The following is a 26,009-nucleotide window of genomic DNA, read 5'->3' as shown; positions in this document are numbered from 1 at the left end:
TTTTTATAGATTTAGCCTTATTTTAACATGTTGGGGGTAGCTAGTGAGAGGGGCTAACCTGCTTTTCTCTTAATGCATGGTGTAATAAGTAGAGGTTTATTTGGGAAATAGCCCCAGTTATAAAAGATAGAGGCTTTACTTGGGCAATATAATCTCACCAGCTGTACACCACTTGTGATTGAATGTGGCTTCAGTGTTTAAAACCCCAAAATAAAAAGCTGTAAATAAGCTGGAACAAACTTCTGGCCAGAAAATTTTTTGAAAGAGCTTTGGCACCCACCAAACCTAAAATGAAAGTTAAGCCTTTAGCTTACTTGAAGTATCTTAGCTCACTTGAAGCATCTTAGGCAAAACTGTTCTGCTGCAGGGAACTGTTTTTAAAACTTCACCCACAGAGGCACACGTGAGGCAGATGCTGTGAACAATAAAGCAATTATGTTTATTTAAGAGAACTTGAACAAAACAGGCAATAAGCTTAGCTGTTCAGAAGTATTGACTTAAAAGTGTGTGGTTTCTTTAAGCAGTTTAAATTTAGTTGCACATAAACACTCCTTTTCCCCTTCCAGAAATTACTGACAGGATTTATTCTCTGAAAGTAATTCTAAACTCCACCACAGATAGTCCCTTCCTGGATCTATCTCTACACTCCTCCACCAGCTATCTTCCCTAATAGCCGTAAAATCTTCTCACTAGCTATTTCTGCTAGCTAACTGACCAACTTCAGGCCTCCCTGAGTGGGTGACCAAAACAGATCACCAATGGATAATACCTTGCTCTCAAAGGATGAAACCCACAGATTTAGCAGACTAAATTTTCTGATCAGCACCATTATAAGAGGACTCTTTTGCAAAGCTGCTGCCTCCCTGTTTGTGTTCTCTGGGGAGAGAAAAAAAGCCACATGTTTTGCTACTTCAGCCTGCTTGTATATGTTTATTTTGAATGACATAAAAAGAGTCTGGCAATTACATCCAGCTATAACTGATCCTCATTTCCTTAGCTACACAGACAATTTTTGAAAAAAATGACACTTGAGGTCCAAATATCACAAATGCCATGACCTGAGACATACTCTGACTAGGATGGCTTGATCCCCTACTTCCATAAATGCTCTGGATTTGGCATCTGCTCAGAGGGCACATCGCAGACATTGCTCTTTGTGCCATTCGAATGGTTAGCTAGGAAATGCAATAACTGTTCCTAACTAGCATGATGACAGGAAAGGGATTGTCCAAGTATGACACATTCCCTTAAACTTCAGGGAAGGGCTTCCGGAATCATATCAAATAATCAAAATCAAATCAAATCACAGATGGTGGCTGCTGGAGTCCTTCCTACCCGACCTCATTTTTCACTCCTGGGACCCAAAGGAGCATGCACTGGACTATAGACAACTGGCTACATGTAGAACAGGTACCTTAGCCATATGGTATGTCTCTGTCTTGGGCATATGCCAGCCACTCCCACTGCAGATGGCTCTTCACCCTGTGCTTTAGAAAACTGCTGCACAAGCAATACAGCAAGTACTTTAGTAACCACCTTTATACAAAAAAGCTTCTGACAAGACAGAGCTAAATTCAGAGACCAATTGCTCTTTCCAATAAATTGAACATGCAAGTCTGTCTCAAAAGGGATAGAGTTCATGGGCTGAATTTTTGTGGTGAGGGGCTCAAGAGGGCAGGAAATAGCTGGAGAACTTGCCCAAACATAAATACAGGTGGGTTAATATGTATTAACCTCTTAGTGAGCAAATGAGAAGAAAACTGTGTGCAGACTGAAATTTCCTCAGGTGAAAAGAAAGGACCAGGAGAGTCACTCTGGTATAGTGGTGAGAGTGCCAAAGATGGCGGAGAAGGGGTCTGGGTTCAAATCCCTGCTTAGCCATGGAAGCCTTGAGCAAATCACATTGTCTCAGCCTTAGTAGAAGGCTACAGCAAACCTCATTTCAATTCATTTTGGCCAAGAGAGATTTAGAACACAGTCGTCATAAACTGAGAGTCAACTTGTAACAACAACAGACCAGGTGCTGATAGTTTTCAATGAAGACTTGAAGGAGGACTTTGTAATATCTCTTAAATAGGCCTGGAGAGATTTTACATCTCAGTCTTCTAAAAAACTAACAACAGCCCTTTAAGTCTCACTTAGGCCCCTTCCATACTTCCATACTGCCCCTATAAACCAGGATCTGATCCCATATTATTTTAGCCCAGATTATCTGGCGGACTCATATAATCCAGTTCAAAGAAGATATGATCCTGGGATATAGGGCAGTGTAGAAGGGAGCCTCAGTGTTCTTTTTCTGGTCAGCAGCATTGCCTCTGATAAGTGAGATTTGTTGGCAAGTAAGTACCAACCTGTTTGTGGACATTTTTCAAATGACTCCAGCTCTCTCACTGCATCTGCTGATGGGGACTTGACTCGTGCCTTGCAGAGTAACATGGGCTGTCCTTACAGAGAAGAGTTCATGTTCTCTTCCCAGCTGCTTCCAGAGAATGGTGGTGATTGTGTTAACTCCTGCATTAAGAGAATGAGAGGAAAGTTGCCAGCTGAACTTATTTCCTCTATGTGTTTGTATGTGATTTCAAGTTGTCTATTGATTCATGGTGACCCCCATGGATTTTATCTATATACTCCTGTTAAAAGAGTGAGGTTTCTGACCTGCGTGGTTTCTAGGGGCCCTTCCACACAGCCATAAAACCTAGAAAATCAAGGCAGAAAATCCCACAATATCTGCTTTGAACTGGGTTATCTGAGTCCACATGCCATATATTCCAGTTCAAAGCAGATAATGTGGGATTTTATTTGTTTGTGTGGAAGGGATTTAGGAGGCCTAAACTTATCCAGAAGTCAACTGGATATAAACTCTGAGGTTCAAGAACCTAAAGATGACCAGGCCAATTGATTTCATGCGGATGACTAGGACGGTTTTAAATGGTGCATTTTAATATTTTGATAAATGTTTTTAATGTTTATGTATTGTATGTGAATTTGTGTCCCGGCATTGAATGTTTGCCATGTATATGCTGTGCTCCGCCCTGAGTCCCCATCGGGATGAGAAGGGTGGAATATAAATGTTTTAAATAAAATAAATAATAATGATGCTGGTAAATCCTCAGTATCAGTATGGCAGTGGTCTGAAATCACTTCGAAAAGAATGCTGTGATGAGTAAAAGTTAACATGGATGTCTCAAAAACAAATTTTGCCAGACTATTCTTATCTCAATGTATTGTTGAAGGCTTTCATGGCCGGGATCACTGGGTTGTTGTAGGTTTTTCTGGGCTATATGGCCATGTTCTGGAGGCAATTTTTTCTCCTGACGTTTCGCCTGCATCTATGGCAAGCATCCTCAGAGGTAGTGAGGTCTGAGGTATTCTTATAGTGAGGTATTCTTATCTCTCTTTTTTATAGCGTTACAAGTTTGCTAGATGCAGGGAATGCTGTGGATATTGCATATCTTGATTTCAACAAGGAGAAATATAAAATATTACACCCAGGCAGAAAAAACTAAATGCACAGATCCAGGTGGTGTGATGCCTGGCTCAACAAGAGTCCATGTGAAAAAGATCTTGGGAGTCTTTGTGGACAACAAGTTGAACATGAGCCAACAGTGTGATGCAGCAGCTAAAAAGCCAATGGGATTTTGGGCTGCATCCAAAGGAGTATCGTGTCTAGCTCAAGAGAAGTCCTGGTGTCTCTCTATTCTGCTTTGGTCAGACCTCACCTGGAATACTATGTTCAAACCTAGGCACCACAATTCAAGAGAGATATTGACCAGCTGGAAGGTGTCTAGAGGAGGGTGACTAACATGATCAAAGGTCTGGATATGCTGAGTCTGGGAACTTCAAGTCCAAGACCTGCTAGCCACTGAAAGATATGTAGGACAAAATACCCTTCCTCAAGAACTCAGTGATTGCTAGAACCAGGGCACTAATCCAACAGGATGAAAGGCAAAGTAGTTGCAGAATTCATGCCAAAGAGCTTCTAAGCCCGATCTACTCCTCAGAAATAGAAAAAAAAAATACAAAACTGCAAGGAAGAGGAAGATATGGGAATCAGCTGATGCCTTCCTCTGAAGATCCTGCATTGGGAAAACAAGTGTGTATGTGGCAGGGGCGGTGAATATATAAAGTGGAAGCAAAAACATTATGAGATAAAATTTTGTTGCTCATTATGGCTTACTTCTTTGTTGTTCCTCTTGTGTGCTTTCCTCTGCACCTGAGAGAGCGTCATTTTATCCAAGATCTCCCAGTGCGTTTCACAACCAAACATGGATTAGAACCATGGTCTCCTAAGTGCAATGCTCAAACTACTACATAACACTGGCTATTTCTACTTATTATTACAGGTGCCTGAGTGATTTTGTTTCTTGGGGGTAAAAAAAACCTTTCCAGCCTTGCAGTGGCAAATAGGGCCATTAGGTTCTCAGCCTCAGGCAGCAAAATGTCTTTGACAGCCCCTGCCTGCCCGAACCCAATATGTAGCAAACAATTAAAACTAGGGTGCCCTCCACACAGCCCTATATCCTAGAATATCAAGGCATAAAACCCCACATTATCTGAGCATGGACTCAGACAACAAAGCAGATATTGTGGGATTTTCTGCCATGCTATTTTGGGATATAGGGCTGTGTGGAAGTGCCCTAGGTCAGGGAAAAGAGAAACCTTTATGGGGTGCTCCCCTGCCTTATATTGAAAGTGGCTTGTATCTACTGTCTATTACAATTAATGAGAAGGGGAAAGGAATCCTGCTGAACTTTTAGGAGCAAGCAGTTAATTCTAGTACAATTTGGGGTGAATGTAGCCTTATAGTTGCAACAACACTACAATCTGTCTTCCCACTTTAGATTTGAACGAAGGGCCCTTCCATACAGCCATATAACCCAGAATATCAAGACAGGAAATCCCATAATATCTGCTTTGAACTGGAATATGTGGCACTGTGGGCTCATAACTCAGTTCAAAGCAGATATTCTGGGTTATATGGATGTGTGGAAGGGCCCTGCATCTCAAAAGCCTTTGTTAGATATGCCTATCTTTTACGAAATAAATGCCTGAGCTAGTTCTGCACACTTTCTCCTCTATCTCACTGGACTGTGGTGAAAATAATTAGCTGAATTACTTTAAGGCAAGCTATAACTTTTTTATTAAGGATTTCAAAGCACACCAAAGAACCCTTATGAATACAAAGGGAAAAAAGAAATCCAAAAAGGAGAAAACACAGAACAGCTAGAAACAGAAAATAATGGTGCTTGGCTTTCTTTATGGTCCAAATATATAAAACGTTACTTCTCTAGCTAAGCATTACTTCATCTGCTTCTTCTGGTAATCCAAACCCACTAATGATCAAAACCCACAAGTTAGCACAACTCTTTTCTCTATTCCCCCAACCTTTCATAATTTCTGTAACATACTTTTTCACAACAACGATGCCAATTGTAGGATTTATTTATAAGTGTTACCCAAAACTGAACTGTAGCTACGTAATATGTATCATTTAAAAGGAGTAGAATAAGGGATAAAATCATGAATGTGAGGTTAGTAGAATTGTTGTCCTGGCTGTTTTGCTAGCTTAGTTCTTGTGTGTGCTGTGTTTTTGCAAGTGTTAGGTTTGTAGTTGGCAGTAGTTGATGGAAAGTAGTAGTAGTTTTAGTATTATGTATTACAAAATGGTGCTTCTTGGGGGGCATCTACACCAGTGGTTCTCAACCTATTGGTCCCCAGATGTTTTGTCTATCAAACCCTAGAAATCCTAACAGCTCGTAAACTGGCTGGGATTTCTGGGAGTTGTAGGCCAAAACACCTGGGGACTCACAGGTTAGGAACCACTGATCTACACTGTAGAATTGATGTAGTTTGATATCTCTTTTACCTGCAAGGGTTCCATGCTATAGAGCAGGAATGGCCAAACTTGGGCCCAATGGCTGAGGGGGGAAAGGAAGGGGCCTGAGACTGTTAGGGATTTGTGGGAGTTGAAGTCCAAAACATCTGAAGGGAGGGCCCAAGTTTTCCCAGGCCTGCTATAGAAGGTTGTAGTTTGATGAGGGACCAGCACTTTTGGTCAGAGAAGGTTAAATATCTTGTAAAACTACAACTCCCAGGATTGCATAGCATTAACCCAGGGAAGTTAGAGCAGTAACAAGGGGCATTCTTTCTACTGTGTAGAGATGGACCATTTATAGTTCATCTAAAATCAAAGAGCATTTCAAACCCCACCAATGGTAGAATTGGGCCAAACTTCCCACACAGAACCCCCACAACCAACAGAAAAGATTGTGTTTTCTGATGGTCTTTGGTAACCCCTCCAGGGGTCCCAACCCCTGGGTTGAGAAATATCATGTTATTATTTATTTTAATGTATTTTACTGTATTTAATCATGTTGTGAGCCACCCCAGTCCCTTGGGGAGATGGGGCGGGGTACAAATAAAAGTTTATTTTTCTTGTTGTTTATTCGTTCAGTCGCTTCCGACTCTTCGTGACCTCATGGACCATCCCTCGCCAGAGCTCCCTGTTGGCCGTCACCACCCCCAGCTCCTTCAAGGTCAATCCAGTCACTTCAAGGATACCATCCATCCACCTTGCTCTTGGTCGGCCCCTCTTCTTTTTTCCTTCCATTTTCCCAAGCATGGTTGTCTTCTCTAAGCTTTCCTGTCTTCTCATGATGTGGCCAAAATACTTCATCTTTGCCCCTAATATATATCCTTCTCTCCAATGAGCAGTTGGGGTTTATTTTCTGAAGCATGAAGTTTATTATTATTAGTATTCTTATTTTCTCCTTACGTTTCGCCTGCACCTTCAGGGTCTTCCACAATTGTTGTTGTTCATTCGTTCGGTCACTTCCGACTCTTCGTGACCTCATGAAACAGCCCACGCCAGAGCTCCCTGTCGGCCATCCCCATCCCCAGCTCCTTCAAGGTCAAGCCAGTCACTTCAAGGATGCCATTCATCCATCTTGCCCTTGATCGGCCCCTCTTCTTTTTTCCTTCCATTTTCCCCAGCATAATTGTCTTCTCCAAGATTTCCTGTCTTCTCATGATGTGGCCAAAATACTTTATCTTTGCCCCTAATATCCTTCCCTCCAATGAGTTTATTATTATTAGTATTCTTATTTTCTCCTGACATTTCGCTTGCAACTTCAGGGCCTTCCACAATTGTTGTTCATTTGTTCAGTCGCTTCCGACTCTTCGTGACCTCATGAACCAGCCCATGCCAGAGCTCCCTGTCGGCCGTCACCACCCCCAGCGCCTTCAAGGTCAAGCCAGTCACTTCCACAATGCAAATAATAGAATACTTTTTGCTAAAAAGGAACGCCCCTCTGACTCAAAGCGGGTAGTTCACCCATTTCGGGTCCAATTAACCCTTGAGTCTCAACAGCCTTGCCCTTCCCTTCCCGGGACTCCGCCCCTTTTCTGGCGGGGCTCCAATCACGGGGCGGGAGGGGAGTATTTAAGGCGCGGGGTCCAAAGAGGAGCGCGAGAGTGGCTGTGTAGTGGTGAAGTGTGTGAGAAAGGTAAGGGCGGTGGCTGCAGGGGCAGGCCAAGAAGAAGAGGAGGTAGTGGCAGCAGAGGTTGCTAAACTGACTGTCTGAGTAACGAAGGGCGCTGCTGAGTAGTTGCACCCATTGTAACTTGGCTGCGACCCAGAGGGAAGGAGAAAGAGGAGGAGTTAGGGAAGGCGGGGCCCTTGGTGGCGGCGGCATGAGCGCGAGTGCGCAGGCGCGGGTCCCGGTGGCTCGCGGCGACTGGAGCGCGCACAGCCCGGACTCGCAGTCGCCTGCTCTTCCTCGGCCGGAGCAGCAGCAGCAGCAGAAGGAGCAAAAGCAGCAGCCGAAGCAGGAGGTGGGAGCAGTGCCCCGCGCCTCGGAGCCCGATAGCATCATGCCGGTGACGGAGAAGGACCTGGCGGAGGACGCGCCCTGGAAGCGGATCCAGCAGAACACCTTCACCCGCTGGTGCAACGAGCACCTCCGCTGCGTGAACAAGCGCATCGGGAACCTGCAGTGCGACCTGAGCGACGGGCTGCGCCTGATCGCGCTCCTGGAGGTGCTCAGCCAGAAGCGCATGTACCGCAAGTACCACCAGCGCCCCACCTTCCGGCAGATGCAGCTGGAGAACGTCTCCGTCGCCCTGGAGTTCCTCGAGAGGGAGAACATCAAGCTCGTCTCCATCGGTGAGCCCAAGGGAAAGAGGGAAAGAGGGAGGGGGTGGCCACATGTTGCTCGGGGATGGCTCAGAGGAGGTTTTGCCGGCCTCTGGCGGTGTTTAGCTGCAGGGGAGAGCATCCCAGCCCCACCTTGGCTGCATCCACCTTGTAGATAAGCAGGCATGGGCCAACTTGGGTCCTCCAGGTGTTTTGGACTTCAACTCTCCCAATTCCAAACAGCCTCAGGCCCCTTCCTTCAACACTCACGATTCCTGACAGCCTCAGGCCCCTTCCCTCAACTCTTCCAGTTCCTGACAGCCTCAGGCCCCTTCCCTCAACTGTCCCGATTCCTGACAGCCTAAGGTCCCTTCAACTCTCACGATTCCCAACAGCCTCAGGCCCCTTCCTTTAAGTTTCACAATTCCCGACAGCCTCAGGCCCCTTCCTTCAACTCTCCCAATTCCTGACAGCCTCGGGCCCCTTCCCTCAACGCTCCCAATTCCCGATAACCTCAGCCCCCTTCCCTCAACTTTCCCAGTTCCCAACAGCCTCAGCCCCCTTCCCTCAACTCTCACGATTCCCAATAGCCTCAGGCCCCTTCCCTCAACTCTCCCAATTCCCAACAGCCTCAGGCCCCTTCCCTCAACTCTCCTAATTCCCAACAGCCTCAGGCCCCTTCCCTCAACTCTCCTAATTCCCAACAGCCTCAGGCCCCTTCCCTCAACTCTCACAATTCCCAACAGCCTCAGGCCCCTTCCCTCAACTCTCCCAATTCCCAACAGCCTCAGGCCCCTTCCCTCAACTCTCCTAATTCCCAACAGCCTCAGGCCCCTTCCCTCAACTCTCACAATTCCCAACAGCCTCAGGCCCCTTCCCTCAACTCTCCTAATTCCCAACAGCCTCAGGCCCCTTCCCTCAACTCTCCTAATTCCCAACAGCCTCAGGCCCCTTCCCTCAACTCTCCTAATTCCCAACAGCCTCAGGCCCCTTCCCTCAACTCTCACAATTCCCAACAGCCTCAGGCCCCTTCCCTCAACTCTCCCAATTCCTGATAGCCTCAGGCCCCTTCCCTCAACTCTCCCAGTTCCCAACAGCCTCAGCCCCCTTCCCTTAACTTTCCCAATAGCATCAGCCCCCTTCCCTCAACTCTCACGATTCCCAATAGCCTCAGGCCCCTTCCTTTCCCCCCTCAGCCGCTTAAGCGGCTGAGGGGGAAAAGGAAAGGGCCTGAGGCTGTTGGGAATGGTGAGAGTTGAAGTCCAAAACACCTGGAGGGCTCATACCTGCCCTGTACCCATCAATTGCTGGCCTATCCTCTCCCCAGTCCATATGGTCTTTCCCATGTATGGACCTCTGTTCCTTCCTACATCTAATCAGGGAAAAGGCAAACCCTGGCGCTGCTCAGACAGGATTTCCTGAGGTGCCTCCCCTCCCAGCAGGTAGAGCCACTTCCTTTTGGCTGCAACAGGACTTTGGTTTCTGTGCTGGATTCTTATGAAGGGCTCACACTGTTAAAAGGGCAGCCTCTCATTTGGAGAGCTCAGGCTTTATTTGGACTGCCAGTTCGACTTTCCAGATAGACAGTACACATGTATGCGTTTTTGAAAGAAAGGAACAGCAGCAAGGGTCTTGGGGAGGGGTCCTCAAACCTTTCAAACAGAAGGCCAGGTTATAGTCCCTCAAACTGTCGGAGGGCCGGATTATAATTTGAAAAAAATAATGAATGAATTCCTATGCACCCTGCACATATCTTATTAGCAAAAAACACTTAAAAACAATACGATTATTAAAATGAAGAACAATTATGGGAAGAGTGGGCCTGCTTTTGGCTGATGATATAGGGTTGTTGTTGTGGTGGTGGTGTGCTTTCAAGTCGTTTCAGACTTAGGTTGACCTTTATCGAGGGCCGGGTAAATGACCTTGGAAGGCCGTATCCGGCCCCCGGACCTTAGTTTGAGGACCCTGGTCTTGGGGATCTCTTCTGCATGGCACTGTTGGAAAAATAACAACCAAACCCATCAGCCTATCTATCCTCTTCTCATTTTTTTTACACCGAGCCCCCGTGGCATGGTGGATTAAACCCTTGTGCCGACTGACAGGTCAGAGGTTTGAGTCCGGGGAGAGTGTGGATGAGCTCCTTCTGTCAGCTCCAGCTCCCCATGTGGGGACATGAGAGAACTCTCCCACAAGGATGACAAAACATCAAAACAACTGGGCAGTGTCCTTGCAGATGGCCAGTTCTCTCACACCAGCCCCAACATGCATTTTCTCAAGTCTCTCCTGAACACACACACACACAATAATAATTTCTACACATGGATCTCCCAAAAACATATCATGTTGTTGGATGGGCACTAGGTATGCAGTGTGTGCAGATGTGTTAAAATAACAGTTTTAAATAATGGATTTAAAGTGCTTAACAAACTTTCTACAGTGCCTACAGCATATAAACCAGGTCTGGTCCAACTTGGGCCCTCCCTCCAGGTGTTTTGGACTCCAACTCCTACCATTCCTAACAGCCTTGGGCCTCTTCCTTTTCTCCCTCGGCTGTGAAAAGGAAAGGGCCTGAGGCTGTTAGGAATGGTGGGAGTTGAAGTCCAAAACACCTGGAGGGAGGGCCCAAGTTTGCCTACGCCTGCTATAGAAGGTTGTAGTTTGATGAGGCACCAGCAGTTTTGGACATTGAAGGTTAAGTATCTTGTAAAACCGCAACTTCCAGGATTGCATAGCATTGAGACAGGGCAGTTAAAGCGGTGCCAAAGTGCATTCATTCTGCTGTGTTGAAATGCACCCTTGGTTTTACCATTCTCTTTCTCAAATAAATAAAAATATTATTTGTGGTATTTGTATACCACCCTTCTCAACCCCGAAGGGAACTTGGGGCGGTTCACAGTGTTGGCAACAATTCAATGCGATTGATAAAAAACAGTATAAAACATCAAAATTGTCCCTCCCCTGATAAAACATTAAACATTATTGAACACAGGGGTGTTAAATGGTTTCTGGGCTGCAAGGTCCTGTTCTAGAAGCATAGGAATGACAGTGTTTTAATTAAAGTTTTATAATTTTATTGTTAATGTTGTATATTTGTGTTTTGGCTTATCTTGTTTTTTTCTATTGATGTGATCTGTTATTTATTTTAATGTATTTTGCTGTATTTATTCATGTTGTGAACTGCCCCAGTCCCTTGGAGAGATGGGGTGGGGTACAAATAAAATTTATTATTATTTTCTCCCAATGTTTCGACTGCATCTGTGGCTGACACCTTCAGAGTCTTCCACAATACAGATAAAAAAATACTTTTTGGGGAAAAAAAGAATGCCTCTCTTTTCCAAAGCGGATAGTTCATCCATTTCAGGTCCAATTAACCCTTGAGTCTTCACAGGACTCCGCCCCTTTTCTGGCAGGGCTCCAATCATGTAGTGGCAGGGGAGTATTTGAGTGGCTGAGGGGGAAAAGGAAGGGCTGTTAGGAATTGTGGGAGTAGACATCCAAAATACATGGAGGGCCCAAGTTGGTCCATGCCTAGTGTAAACAGTGACCTACAACTACAGTGATCTTAAAAGGATCAGCTTCTTGGGTTTTTATATTTATCTTTCAATCTAATTCAACAGTAGCAGTGTCATACATTTCACAGACAGTATGTTTTACTCCTTTGTAGTTGAGAGGACTCTTTGTTTTGGGGTAGACTGCAACTTGCTTCCTGCTGTTCAAATTGCTGGGCCAGAGACAGGCAGTCTTTAGATATCTGGGGGTCTCTTTTCTTTCTGAGGTCCACATGCTGGTGCCAGATGCAAACAGAGATGATCATATACTAAACATGAGGGGATAGGATGCCTCACCGCAGATCAGCCAGCCCAGAGGTTTGTGGTCAGCACCACGATTTAAGTTCACATGCAACATTTTATACAAAAAATTACTCTTTCTCTTCCACGGCTTTTTTTAGCAATGTAATTTGGGGTGGGTTGGACAAGTTTCCACTACTGAACAATTTAACTTTTGGGATAAGCTACTACAAATCTGCAGAAGGCTATTGGTATGTCAGGTAGGCCACATGATTCCTCCTCCCATTCAAAAGTTCCAACATATCTTTGATGTCTATACTATACCTTTCACCTGCATCCATAGCATCTAATGAACACAATCCATAAAACTGTATGCCATAATAAGTTCAGCCTTTGAAAGGCCACACATATCTAAGGCCTAAATCCAGTTGTTACTCCCAACTAGCATTGATTCAAGTGGGGGAGCTTGCTGCTTATGGTTTAGTGCAGACATGGGCACACCTTGGCCCTCCAGGTGTTTTGGACTTCAACTCCCACAATTCCTAACTGGCGATTAGGAATTGTGGGAGTCCAAAACACTTGAAGGGCCAAAGTTTGCCCATGCCTGGTTTAGTGGGGCTACTGCAGTTGAGACTGACAACTGGACTGTCACTGTAGGTTTTTTTCTTTTCCTGTATAGCCGAAGTAATAATCCTAAGATTTTGGAAACTCAATATTGGGAAACTATAGAGATCCCATAAGGGCCTCCTGGTGGCGCAGTGGGTTAAACTGCTGAGCTGCTGAACTTGCTGACCGAAAGGTCGGCAGTTTGAATCCGGGGAGTGGTGTGAACTCCCACTGTTAGCCCCAGCTTCTTCCAACCTAGCAGTTCGAAAACATGAAAATGTGAGTAAATCAATAGGCACCGCCTTGGCAGGAAAGTAACAGCACTCCATCCAGTCATGCTGGCCTCATGACCTTGAATGTGTCTATGGACAACGCCAGCTCTTCGGCTTAGAAATGGAGTTGAACACCACCATCCAGAGTCGGACACAACCAGACTTAATGTCAGGGGAAACCTTTATCTTTTATAGAGATCCTATAAGGAATTAAAGCTTTTGCACTTTATCCTCTTTTTGAGGATGCCTTTTGCACGTTTATCAAAATTGAGCAATGGTAGGGCCAGAGAAGGAAGATACTGAATTTTAAAAGTTTAGTCTGGATCCAGTCATGAGGGACTATTTACTTACCTAATGACTAACATGCTGTCAGTGTCCATGTGAACAGGCTGGGGATCATTGTTGAACTGTAACTCCCAGTAGTCCTTGCTAACATAGCCAATGGTGAAGAATGCAAGGAGTTGGAAGTTTCACAAATTATGAGGGGCTTGTGGGTCACACCTCCTGGGTTGCATAATATAACTCATTCATAATGTGTGATAGCATAGTATATGAAAAGTTAACCAGAGTGTGAGCTGCCTCCTCTCAGTGACTGTGTTTTTCTACTTGGTTAAAAAAAAAACTTATTCTGGCTGTGAAATTTACTGTTTTGTACTTCTCAGCAGCTGAGCTGCTTTATTGCTTAGCAGTATTTGTGTTTGGGTTGCCAATCGCAACTCTTTAAAGTTGGGAAATGTGTGTGCTTCTGTCCTTGAACATTTATATAAGTCCAAGGCACAAAATTGGGTCTTGCTCCCAAGTAAGTGTTTGCAGGATTGTATTCACTGTTTAGCAAAACACAGTTTTTTTCTAGTTAAGTCTTTCATCTTTACCACTCTCCCAAGTTACGTAAATAGCCCTGGCCAGTATTCTCAAGTAGAACTGACCCCATTGAATCAATGGGATTTAGGTAAATAACATTCAAAACATTGATTAATTGTCAGACTTTAGGACTATGAATAGGATGCAGGTCTTACCCTGTCAGATGAATTGTAGTTATGCATTACAGTAATTGAAAGTTCTGAGTTGAAGCAGGAAAAAATGCAAATATGAGAGAAATTCATACAGAACTGGGATATAAAGACAATATAACCTAACATAGGCCCCTTCTACACAGCTGAACAAAATCTCACATTATCTGCTTTGAACTGGGATATATGTAGGTGTGGACTCATATAACCCAGTTCAAAGCAGACACTGTGGATTATTCTGCCTTGATATTCTTGGCTATATGAGTGTATGGAAGGGCCCATAGAGAGTCAGCCTGGTATGGTAGCTTGTGTGTTTAATTAGGACTCTGAGGGCCCTTCCACACAGCCATATAACCCAGAATATCAAGGCACATAATCCACAATATCTGCTTTGAACTGGATTAACTGAGGCCCCTTCCACACAACTGAATAAAATCCCACATTACCTGCTTTGAACTGGAACATATAGCAGTGTGGACTCAGATAACCCAGTTCAAAGCAGATATTGTGGGATTTTCTACCTTGATATTTTGGATTATATGACTGTGTGGAAGGGCCCAGAGTACATACTGCCATATAATCCAGTTCAATGTGAATTTTTATACCTGTGTGGAAGGAGCCTGAGAAACCAGGATCTGAATCCCTTCTTAGCTTTGGAAACCCACTGTGTGACCTTGGGAAAGTCAGTGGCGCACCTTCTCCACAAAATCTGCCAAGGAAAGCCCAATACTAGCTTTGCCTTAGGGTCACAAAAAGTCAGAAATGTCTTGAAGGCATGCAACAACCATAATTTGCCCCATATGCAAAGGCAGAACATCTCCTGAAGCTAGTTGTAGAACCTGTTCTTGAATTTTTATGAAGTCTGTGATATCCAAGGTGGGGGTTGTATTGCTTCTAGTCGCTCCTGTTATTCCATTTTTAGAAGTCAGGCATGCATGCATAACATTAGAATAATAACTGACCCTAATGTTGCAAGATGGATCAATGTAGGAAATACTATTTCTGACAGGATTATTTTCCTGGGCAGATACTTCACATTTCTGCAAACAAGTGCTCTTTCAATTGTGAAACTCTGTGACCGACTTTCATTGAAGATTTGTTGCTGTTAGATCATGTGTAGATCTTTTTAAAGTGAATGGACTCAGAAAATGGTTTTAATAAAACATATTGTTCTTGAGTTACTAAAGCCAAGCAAGTCTCATCCTCATCAGTTCTTAAATAAACTTTAGGTTTAATAAGTGATAGTATTCTGAGAGTCCCAAAGGAAGAGTCGAGATAAAGACATAACACATGGTCTGCAAATGAAAGTCGCCTTTAGAAAATTTAAGATGTGAAACAGTGATTCATTTTCTTTAACCCAATCTTGCTGTGCTCTCAATCAGCAGCCAAGTGGTAGCATAGAATTAGTATGCTTAACAAGTAAAGGAAAATAAAATTAATACCTGCCTGTGGGAGCTGAAACATAACTTTTAAATAATTGTTACCCTGTTTGGTGGAAGGCTATCTGAATTTTAAGTAAGGAAGTAATTAGGTTTTCTTTGCCGTGTGTCTCTGGGGTATAAAAGTATGTTGTTATGAGCAAAACGTGACCTTGAATTAGAGACCTGAAGCATAACTTCAGAGACCTTGTGTCTGTGTAAATAGACTTGAGGCTTCAAGAAAAAGCATAGGAGAAGGAATGTTGGTTTTCTGTATGTAACCCATATGGTTTGAAGCAGGGGAACCTTGCTGATCTCTGAATCAGTCTCCTTGTGGGAAAATACCTCCGACAGCTGCTACAACTTGCGTTTCCAGGAATTACTTCACTCTACTCTCTTTCAGTTTAAACATTAACAGCAGAATATGTTGTGCAAAGTGCCAACTAAAGTAACAATAAGAGTCATGTGTACTTTTGTCCTACTCATGCTGGGTGTTGCTGGTAAAGAACTAGCAGAAAGTTGACAGAATTGTTGACATGGGTGGGGGAATGTGTGCTACAAAAACCCCACAACCCCCCCCCTCCCGGATACCTTCTGTATAGCACATGGAAGATGTGCTTCCTCTTATAAAGTGGTGCTGTGATTAATGCAGAGCTTTCCAAACTGTGTCACAACACGTTTGTGTGTTGGCTGCAGTGTGTAGGTATGTCATACTACATAATGAGAAACCTCTGAATCTATGTGAAACAGTCAAGAAATCCCATATTTTTAAGAAATTTGAATAAAAGTATGAGATATTCTGTGTCCCCATACATTTTGTTATTATAATTTATGTATTTTATAAGGAGTTGGTTTAACCTCTGGCTTGCTAGTAAAACTGTGTTATTGTGCTGTGAAAGGATGCATGTCCAAAAAAGTGTGTCACTAACATGAAATGTTTAGAAAGCTCTAGAGCAAGCATGGGCAAACTTCGTCCCTCCGGGTGTTTTGGACTTCAACTCCCACAATTCCTAACAGCTGGTAGGTTGTTAGGAGTTGTCAGAGTTCCGGGTGCCTTAAGTAAGCAATGTTAACTGGTTTGCTGGATTTTCATCTCATGAAGCCATTTTTGTCTCAAAACTTTTTGATTCCTGACAGCAATGTGTTAGTATCATTATCCTGCTCGACAGTGTTTATCTCAAACAACTTTGTCCAAATTGGTGACTTTAATATATAGAAGAATAATACATCGTTACTCTCAGTGTTCTCCACTGTTCTAATGTGTTACCTATATCAAGACACCCCACTCCCAATAACCTGTATGAATAATTTTGACTGGTTTCTGACTCTTCACATAGGTGTGTTCACCTGAATATTCAGTGAACAGCCTCGATACTGAACGTTTCTCCAGACAAGAAAAGACATATTAACTACCAGACCCATTTTTGTTGGAAGAGTGCAGTTAAACACCTGTGTGTCTTGGCAGTTACATGCAGCTAATGACTAGCTATCAAATTTAATAACTGACACTTTACCAAGCCATTCCAGTTCATTTGTTATAAGCAAATTATAATGTAGCTTTTTGCTTAGGCTCAGAATAGGGTGTCAGTCGGAAATCTAGTGACTGTTGCAGACATGGGAGTTCATCTGCATTTATTGTAATTGCTGCATGATTGAGCTTGCCACTCCCAAAGTTCAGGTTATGGTGCGCCTTGCGCAGTATACACAACCAGATTTTTGTGTGAGAACTCTTTCCTGCAATAAACTTGGCAGATTTTTTCCATGGGTAATAAAATACTAGTTGCTAGTTTAGTGGCAGCGCTAACATTCTGAAGACATCACTCATGAACACAATCGTATTGCCTCCAATGAACCCGACTTCTTGGGTCAACAAATTAAAAACTATTGCATTGAATGCAGAAGTCTGCTGGTCAGAGTTGAGTTCCGTTTTGCCTTTATGATCCAGCCTGGGAGCACATATGGAATAAAGGCCCATAGCACTGAGTGCATTGTATTGGTGTGTGTCAGCTGTAGATCTGAAAACACGTAATACGCTGTGCATAGGATAACAATTGTACCATATTTCTTTTAATGGCAAGGAATATATTTTCTTTAAAAAATAAATAAAAATGCATCCTGTTGCACCCATGCTGATTTAGTAAAAACTGACTCAGTTTATCAAGAACATTGATAAGCAACAGTGAGAAAATGACATTTTGTGGAGTTTCTGCCAAGCCTAGTTTACATTAGGTGCTCAGCAGTTCAAAGGTGCAAGTGTTGAACTATTATCAGTAGTTCACTTGGGTGTGTAGATGCGTGTGCTAATTGCATTCCAGTTGGCCAACTTGTACCCTCCCCGGATTTTTGGGTGGGGTGACACACCTGAAATGTTTGATTTATGGATTTATGTACATGGTGTTACTCAAGTGAAAAGAAGCAATATCTTTTGAGTACAGAAGGCGGTTTTATTGTTGACAATTAATGTCCACACCTCTTGCATGCATATGTGTGTGTGTGTGTGTGTGTGTGTATATATATATATATATATATATATATATATGGTGCCCCCCATACGGATACACCCACAACAGCTTATAATTCTGGGTTTTTTGGTAGTTTTTTCAAAAACCGTACGTCCTTAAAAATATTAACAATTCTAATAGTGGAGAAATGGCAAAAATAACAAGAAAAACATTAAGTGAGGTTCACAATCTGTGCTTTGACAATGTGAACAATGCATTTCTGTGCAGGAATGACAATTTGAATGCCTTACATAAAATTGGACTATGCCTAGGCTGTGTTGCTTTCACATTGTATGCAGATTTAGATGTTGTTACCATGGGTGACACTGATTTTCTAGTTATACCAAAAGGAAATAGGGAAGAAGCTAAAAAAAATCTGGGTCACCCTCAGTATTTGGACCAGTCTCAAGGGTAGCCTAACCTAAATCCTACTGTTGTGTAGTTTTGAGGTTTCTAATGCATGGGTCACAGTGTCAAAGTTATTCCTATCTGGAAATAGTCTTAGGGTGATGTACCAGTTGAAGCTGGTATTATGTGCTCAATGAACACAATCATTGAAGGCACATTGGAATAACTAAGTTTTCAGGCTCCTCCTGAAGAGTGCCAGGGTGGGGGCTTGCCTAATATCTCTGGGGAGTGAATTCCAGAGTTGGGAATTCAGTGATTCAACCCTGCTGTGAGGGATGCACATCCAAGACAGGTAAAGTACTGAATGACTCATAGGAAGTGCTTACTCACATAACATCTATCTCACAGTGCTGTTGGTTGACCTTCATCCAGCACTGCATTGAAGCACAGGTTGAGCATTGCCACTCCTAAGATGTTACAGAGAAATAGATTGGGTGATATTTGCATTCTGATGACTCTTCTCCCAAAATCAATAATGACTGTATCCAATGACTGTGGAAAGATGTTAAAGAGCAAGATCACACCCTTTGCACTCCCCATTGCGAGTAAGCAGTTACACCAATGATACATCAGCATTCTTTCCGCTTTCCTTTCTTCCTGGGAATTCCTTGAGAAGGCAAAGAGGAACGCTTTGAGCACTGCTTTTTTTTTGGAAATGAATTAGTTACTTTAGGTTTCAGCTTGTATTTGTTCCCTATGGAACTTCTTGGAACATAGTGGTAATAAATATATTTTTGACAATCCATTACTTTTCTAGTTTTACACATTGATCCCTTTTGTTGCAGTATCCAGTATCACATTTGCTGAGGGCTGAGACATAGACACTCAACATGTTTCTCAATTTTTCAAAGAAGGCACTGCTGGAACTTCTGTTCCTTCAAATATAATTATTGAATTTTAAATGAAGACACAATTTATTCAAAATATTGTGACCTTGGTAGTTTAGAGATGCATTTATGCTTTGCATGGAAACAGACATTAATGGTTCTGCTTTAGAGAAAATATTATTTACAAAAATACAGTAAAACTATTGTTCTCTTCCATGCTGCCTGTTCAGAACACACGTGTGTAAGTTTTTTGTCAACTTATGGCGACCCCATGAATTTTGTAGGTTTTTTTTAAAGGTAATAATAATAATAGTAATAATAATAATAATAATAATAATAATTTTATTTCTTACCTACCTCTCCTCGTGGCTCAAGGCAGAGGTGGTTTTGCCAGTTCCTTCCTCATAAATGTAACTTACAGCACCTGGTATTTGTTGTAGCTTCTCATTCAAGTAGTGACCATGACTCAGCCTGCTTACTTTCTGAGATCAGACAGGATCTGATTCCTAGTGTATTTAGGCCCTCCAGCTGCATCCTTCCTTTTCCTGCTGAAAGAGATGTGACGGCTTTTTTTTCTTCACAAGTTTATTATCGGAAAAGCTTGTGACATGGAAATAATAAATGCTAGCAAGTTATCAGAATGGAAACTCAACACCTTTGCTGCTAGAATATGCTGGATGGTATGTGGCTTTCCTGATGTTGCCAAACTACAGTCTCCATCATCTTCATTATTGGCTAAGGCTGTTGAGGACTACACTGCAACAGTTTTGGGAGGTTTGCCCATTTCTCCAGGTCTATTCTTAAATAATGATTTAAGGGACATGATGATCTGTGAAGGGCCAATCGATTGATCTTCACCCGATGACTAAATCTGTAATCATTTGTTCACTGGAAACACCTTTCTTATCTTGTAAAACTAAATTGCTTATCTTCAGAATCTTATCTCACAGGAATTTCAACTCTTTTTCTAATTTATTTCAAGTACACTTCCTGCAGACCAAACTATAATTCTTCTGTTATTCTGTATTTTGATAATGGGTGATAAAAACATCCAGCTCAGACAGAATAGCTATTGAAAGCATTTTTTTGTCCAGCTCAGAGGCTAGGATTCAAGGACTTCAAACAGTGATTCAGCACTAAAGGGATTATTGCTTGCGATGACTGGATGCCATTATTCATGTTTGTCTAGGGCTCTAAATGTTCAGTTTCACTGAGGAGTGGCTGCCTATGTGGGACGCTAAAACATTGGTGCTTTTTTTCTCACTTGCTTTTACTTTCAAGAGCTTGTCCTTTAAGAAGGAAGTAAATCATACAGGTTTTGCAGAGCTGGGAGTTTAATCCTGTAGATTCTTCAGTAAGCTGCCAAAAATGGAATGGTTCTGGCTGTGCTCTTGCTGGCAATATAACCAAATACCTGCAGAAATTGAATCATCTGTAGTGAATGGGATTTTTAGTCTGAAAAATTGTTATTGTGAGATGTTTCAATTCATTACTAAGTATAATCTGCTTCTTTAGAGTGTTGCAGGAGAAAACTCTTTTTGACATAACTCTTGGAACAGTTAAGTTGTCATAGTGGAACTAAAAGACCAAGGCTTCTGGTATTTGAAACTGTTAGTTCAGCTGAGAGAATAAGTACCACTAGATGCCATTAAATATTTTTCGTTCACTCAATAGTTGTTTGCTGGGCTTACCCACTAATTTTCACTTAGGAGATCATGATTTTGGTCACCACTTTTAACCATAACCTTAAATCTGTCAACTGTTGCTTAAACGAAGAAGGATAATTGAGTTAGCCTATGTTTTGCCTTCCTTTGATTTTGTTATACAGCGTAGCGTTGCAAAGGGGCTTTCTACACTGTCATATATAATCCAGTTCAAAGCAGATAATCTGAATTTTAGATGGCAGCGTAGAAAGGCCCTAAGATTCCCAGATAGTTTGCCCAGGGTGGGATCTGCTAACTTTCAGAAAGATGGCTATGTCATTTTTTTGTACATTGTGTACCATTCCACATTACCAAGCTTTTTGCACATTATGTCAAAATAGGAGCACCTCTTTCTTCATAAGAATGAAGGATGTCTGCCTCTGCAGCTTCGGTTGGGCAAGTTTGGAAGTCGAAGGGGCTGCATTTGTCTCCCATGAGACTTTGGAGGGCTGCATCCTTCAATGTGATTTATCATCATATATAAAGGGTATGGAGTGGTGTTGTCACCATGTTTTGGGGCATGTTGGAGAGGCCTTTATTTAAGAACAGGAAGTGAGCAGAAATCAATTAAAGTGCCAAACAAAACTTCCAGGCATTAATTGACCTGGTGACATCCAAACATGGTGCCATCTGCAGAGCAGGAGGTCATTTTGCTGGGGTCACAGAAATAGTGAGGGAGTTGCATGTTCCTCACAGGCTATGCTTTGCCCACCTCTGCAATACAGAATAAGACTTTTAAGTTCACATATGGTTTGTCCTTGTACATGGTTTACTAGCCTATAGATCAGGCATGGGAAAACTTCAGACCTCCAGCTGTTTTGGAGTTCAACTTCCACAATTCCTAACAATCTACTTGTTGTTAGGAATTGTGGGAATTGAAGTCCAAAACAGCTGGAGAGCCGAAGTTTGCCTATGGCTCCCAAAGATGGACTTCTTTGGGATACTTTTACATGCCTTTTGCATGCAAATAATTTCCTATGTCATTGAACTATGACAGTTACTTTTGCGGTCTTCGCAATGCTACAATGATGCAGGAGACTTTCTCTTTTCTCCTTCCTGCTGCCAGAGTTCTCTAAACAACCCATAGATACTCAAATTTGGCAAGATCATACTGTGTATGTGCATTGGGGGGGGGGGGGGGGAGAGAATAAAGACTTTGTATAGATTGGATCCTTTTTATACAGTTCTGTGTTTTAAAAAGATAGCTGTCTTTCTAGTATACACAGACTCTAATTCAGATGTACAAGGTACCCTTAGTATCCGTTGGGGTTTTATTCCAGGAATCTGCCCCCACCGCACACTGAAATCCATGGGTGCTCAAGTCCTGTTATATACAATGGTGTTGTAACATTGTGTCCTTCTTATATACTTGTAAAATCCATTTTTTTTCCAAAAAAATTAATCTGAACGCAACTGAAACTGTATCAGCAGAAGGCCAACTGTAATTTCTGAAACATTGTCTGGGGACCAAACAAGGCCTGGGTATCCAACACCTCACTCTATCTGTTTAAGATATTTATTATTGAGCCTTATGGGTGAAGGACTGAAGAGCAACAGGTTGGAGGTTCGAATACTGAGAGAGTGCGGGTGAGCTCCCTCTGTCATCTCCAGCTCCCCATGCAGGGACATGAGAAAAACCTCCCACAAGGATGGTGAAACATCACAACATCTGGGCATCCCCTCAGCAGTGTCCTTGCAGACGGCCAATTCTCTCACACCAGACTTGCAGTTTCTTAAGTTGCTCCTGACACGAAAAAATTTTTTGAGCCTTATGGCATGGCAAAGTCAGTATGAAGTGTGTGGAAGTGTGATTGCTATGTTGCTTCCCCATAGCCTTGTGAGGAGGAAAAAAGGCTGGACAAGCAGTGTTTGAGGTACATTTTGTCTTACAGCACACTGTGTTTTGGAAATAGCTCAAGAAGATGGGCAAACAAGCATCGTGATCAGACAGGCTTGCTGGGCCTTAAGCCAGGATTGTTATCTCCTGTGTCAGGAAGGTAGTGGTATCAACCTGACCATCCCATGTACTAACTATACTTACCGATCTCATCTGCCACAGCAGGATGTCAGATCTGATGAAGAGATGAGAAGACAGCTTTACTTGAACTGGACAAGTTGCAAAATGTTTTAATGTCTTTGGTAACAAGCCTCCGTTTGCTGCCTCTTGGCAGCTGAATAGCACTTGGGCATAATCCAAAATGTTGCTTGAGTGCCACAATAGATGCAGGTCCTGAGTGCAGCTAAATGGGGTGACTGGGTGGTTAAATAGGAAGATGAATGCCAAACAAGTTTCTATTTTTAGTAATAGTTATGATTGGATGAGATGTTGGACTTCAATGTCTCCACAAAGGGTGGCAGCTTGAAAATACTTCAGATTGCTCTTTTCTGAATTCACTATAAAGCACCATGTGCATTATGTCAGAGAAACTTTTCCCAGGATCTCTGGATAATCTATTATGTGATGAAGTGGTAGCATTTTCTGTGTAAAAAGAAACTGGAACATAAGCGAATAAGGAAAAAAGCTTGTTTTGTAGCAGTGTGACCGAGTCCCTTTTAGTTGACATGGCAGAGGAGCCTTGTAATTTGTGAGGACTGAATTAGGTTCAGGTGAAAGAAGTTGTGGAAGTCCTAATATGGGGTGCTTCTGTGATTGGAAAGGGATAGGAATTGCTAGGATTTTCAGTAGGTATCACGTGTGAAAATACCAGCACACCTTCTGTATAGCACACAGGGGAAATCTCTAGTCAATGTAGAGTATGTGGTTGTAAATCTTCATGACAACAAATATGAACATGGCAACTAGTAATTCTGCAAAACTACCATTTAAAAAAGGAGTTCCTAAACCTTACTAACTGTAAGAATGAATGAATAATTAAATATTATCTTGTCTAATTATAAGAACCCTCTAATACAGTGGTTCTCAACCTTCCGAATGCTGCAACCCCTTAATACCGTTCCTCATGTTGTAGTGACCCCCAACCATAAAATTACTTTCGTTGCTACTTCATAACTGTAATTTTGCTATTGTTATTAATCATAATGTAAATATCTGATAGGCAGGGTGTATTTTCATTCACTGGACCAAACTGGGCACAAATACCCAATACGCCCAAATCTGAATACTGGTGGAGTTGGGGGGGCGGGGTGATTGATTTTGTCATTTGGGAGTTGTAGTTGCTGGGATTTATAGTTTACCTACAATCAAAGAGCATCCTGAACTCCACCAATGATGGAATTGAATCAAACTTGGCACACAGAACTCCTGTGACCAACAGAAAATATTGGAAGGGTTTGGTGGGCATTGATCTTGAATTTTGGAGTTGTACATCCAGAGATCACTGTGGATTCAAACAATGATAGATCTGGACCAAACTTGGCACGAATACTCAATATGCCCAAATGTGAACACTGGTGGAGTTTGGGGAAAAATAGACCTTGACCTTTGGGAGTTGTAGTTGCTGGGATTTATAGTTCACCTACAATCAAAGAGTATTCTGAACTCCACCAACAATAGAATGGGGCCGAACTTGGCACACAGAACCCCCGTGACCAACAGAAAATACTGTGTTTTCTGATGGTCTTTGGCGACCCCTCTGATGCCCCCTTGTGACCCCCCCCAGGGGTCCCGACCCCCAGGTTGAGAAATGCTGCTCTAATATAATTGGGTTGTATATGATTAGTCTGCCTGGTTACTCCCCTTTTGGAGAATTTGAATGTTCACATACTCATGTGGAATTTTAGTGGGCCCTTATACAGGTATCGCCTGCCTATGAATTTTAAGATTTTTTTCCTTCAAAAAAGAAAAAAAAGAAAAAAAGAGAGAGCTTCATGCTCGCAAGGGCACCCTCCCTGGATTGGAGGATGTTTACATTGACTGGGAAGAACTCTACTGTCCCATAGCCTCCTTTGGAGATGCAGCCGAATTGCCAGTTGGCAGTCAATGCTCTTGTTAGATGGATGATGTATTACATTACCAGTAATTTTATAGAATCATAGAATCATAGAATCATAGAGTTGGAAGAGACCTCATGGGCCATCCAGTCCAACCCCCTGCCAAGAAGCAGGAATATTGCATTCAAATCACCCCTGACAAATGGCCATCCAGCCTCTGCTTAAAAGCTTCCAAAGAAGGAGCCTCCACCACACTCCGGGGCAGAGAGTTCCACTGCTGAACGGCTCTCACAGTCAGGAAGTTCTTCCTAATGTTCAGATGGAATCTCCTCTCTTGTAGTTTGAAGCCATTGTTCCGTGTCCTAGTCTCCAAGGAAGCAGAAAACAAGCTTGCTCCCTCCTCCCTGTGGCTTCCTCTCACATATTTATACATGGCTATCATATCTCCTCTCAGCCTTCTCTTCTTCAGGCTAAACATGCCCAGTTCCCTAAGCCGCTCCTCATAGGGCTTGTTCTCCAGACCCTTGATCATTTTAGTCGCCCTCCTCTGGACACTTTCCAGCTTGTCAACATCTCTCTTGAATTGTGGTGCCCAGAATTGGACACAATATTCCAGATGTGGTCTAACCAAAGCAGAATAGAGGGGTAGCATTACTTCCTTAGATCTAGACACTATGCTTCTATTGATGCAGGCCAAAATCCCATTGGCTTTTTTTGCCGCCACATCACATTGTTGGCTCATGTTTAACTTGTTGTCCACGTGGACTCCAAGATCTTTTTCACACGTACTGCTCTCGAGCCAGGCGTCCCCCATTCTGTATCTTTGCATTTCATTTTTTCTGCCAAAGTGGAGTATCTTGCATTTGTCACTGTTGAACTTCATTTTGTTAGTTTTGGCCCATCTCTCTAGTCTGTCAAGATCGTTTTGAATTCTGCTCCTGTCCTCTGGACTATTGGCTATCCCTCCCAATTTGGTGTCGTCTGCAAACTTGATGATCATGCCTTCTAGCCCTTCATCTAAGTCATTAATAAAGATGTTGAACAGGACCGGGCCCAGGACGGAGCCCTGCGGCACTCCGCTCGTCACTTCTTTCCAAGATGAAGAGGGAGCATTAGTGAGCACTCTCTGTGTTCGTCCACTTAACCAATTACAGATCCACCTCACCGTAGTTTTGCCTAGCCCACATTGGACTAGTTTCCTTGCCAGAAGGTCATGGGGGACCTTGTCGAAGGCCTTACTGAAATCCAGGTACGCTACATCCACGGCATTCCCCGCATCTACCCAGCTTGTAACTCTATCGAAGAAAGAGATCAGATTAGTCTGGCATGACTTGTTTTTGATAAATCCATGTTGACTATTAGCGATGACTGCATTTGTTTCTAAGTGTTTGCAGACCACTTCCTTAACAATCTTTTCCAGAATCTTGCCCGGTATCGACGTGAGGCTGACC

At 42.8% G+C, this 26,009-nt stretch overlaps 1 protein-coding gene across 4 annotated transcripts in view; it reads left to right on the top strand.

Annotated features, from left to right (window-relative positions):
• Positions 1-7,469: 7,469 nt before the first annotated feature.
• The window catches only part of FLNB (filamin B), a 106,022-nt gene continuing 87,482 nt past the window's right edge, over positions 7,470-26,009 (top strand). For all 4 annotated transcript variants that reach the window (XM_060766148.2, XM_060766147.2, XM_067463515.1 and 1 more), the window contains exon 1: positions 7,470-8,164. In XM_060766148.2, coding sequence (XP_060622131.2) covers positions 7,693-8,164 — 472 coding nt within the window. In that variant the 5' untranslated portion in view covers positions 7,470-7,692. The remainder of the gene's footprint in view (positions 8,165-26,009) is intronic.

This window comes from Anolis sagrei, chromosome 2 (genome assembly GCF_037176765.1).
Source record: "Anolis sagrei isolate rAnoSag1 chromosome 2, rAnoSag1.mat, whole genome shotgun sequence".
NCBI classification, from domain to species: Eukaryota; Metazoa; Chordata; class Lepidosauria; order Squamata; family Dactyloidae; genus Anolis; species Anolis sagrei.
Note: the sequence above shows the minus strand (reverse complement) of the source record. Positions and strands in the feature narration are given on the sequence as shown.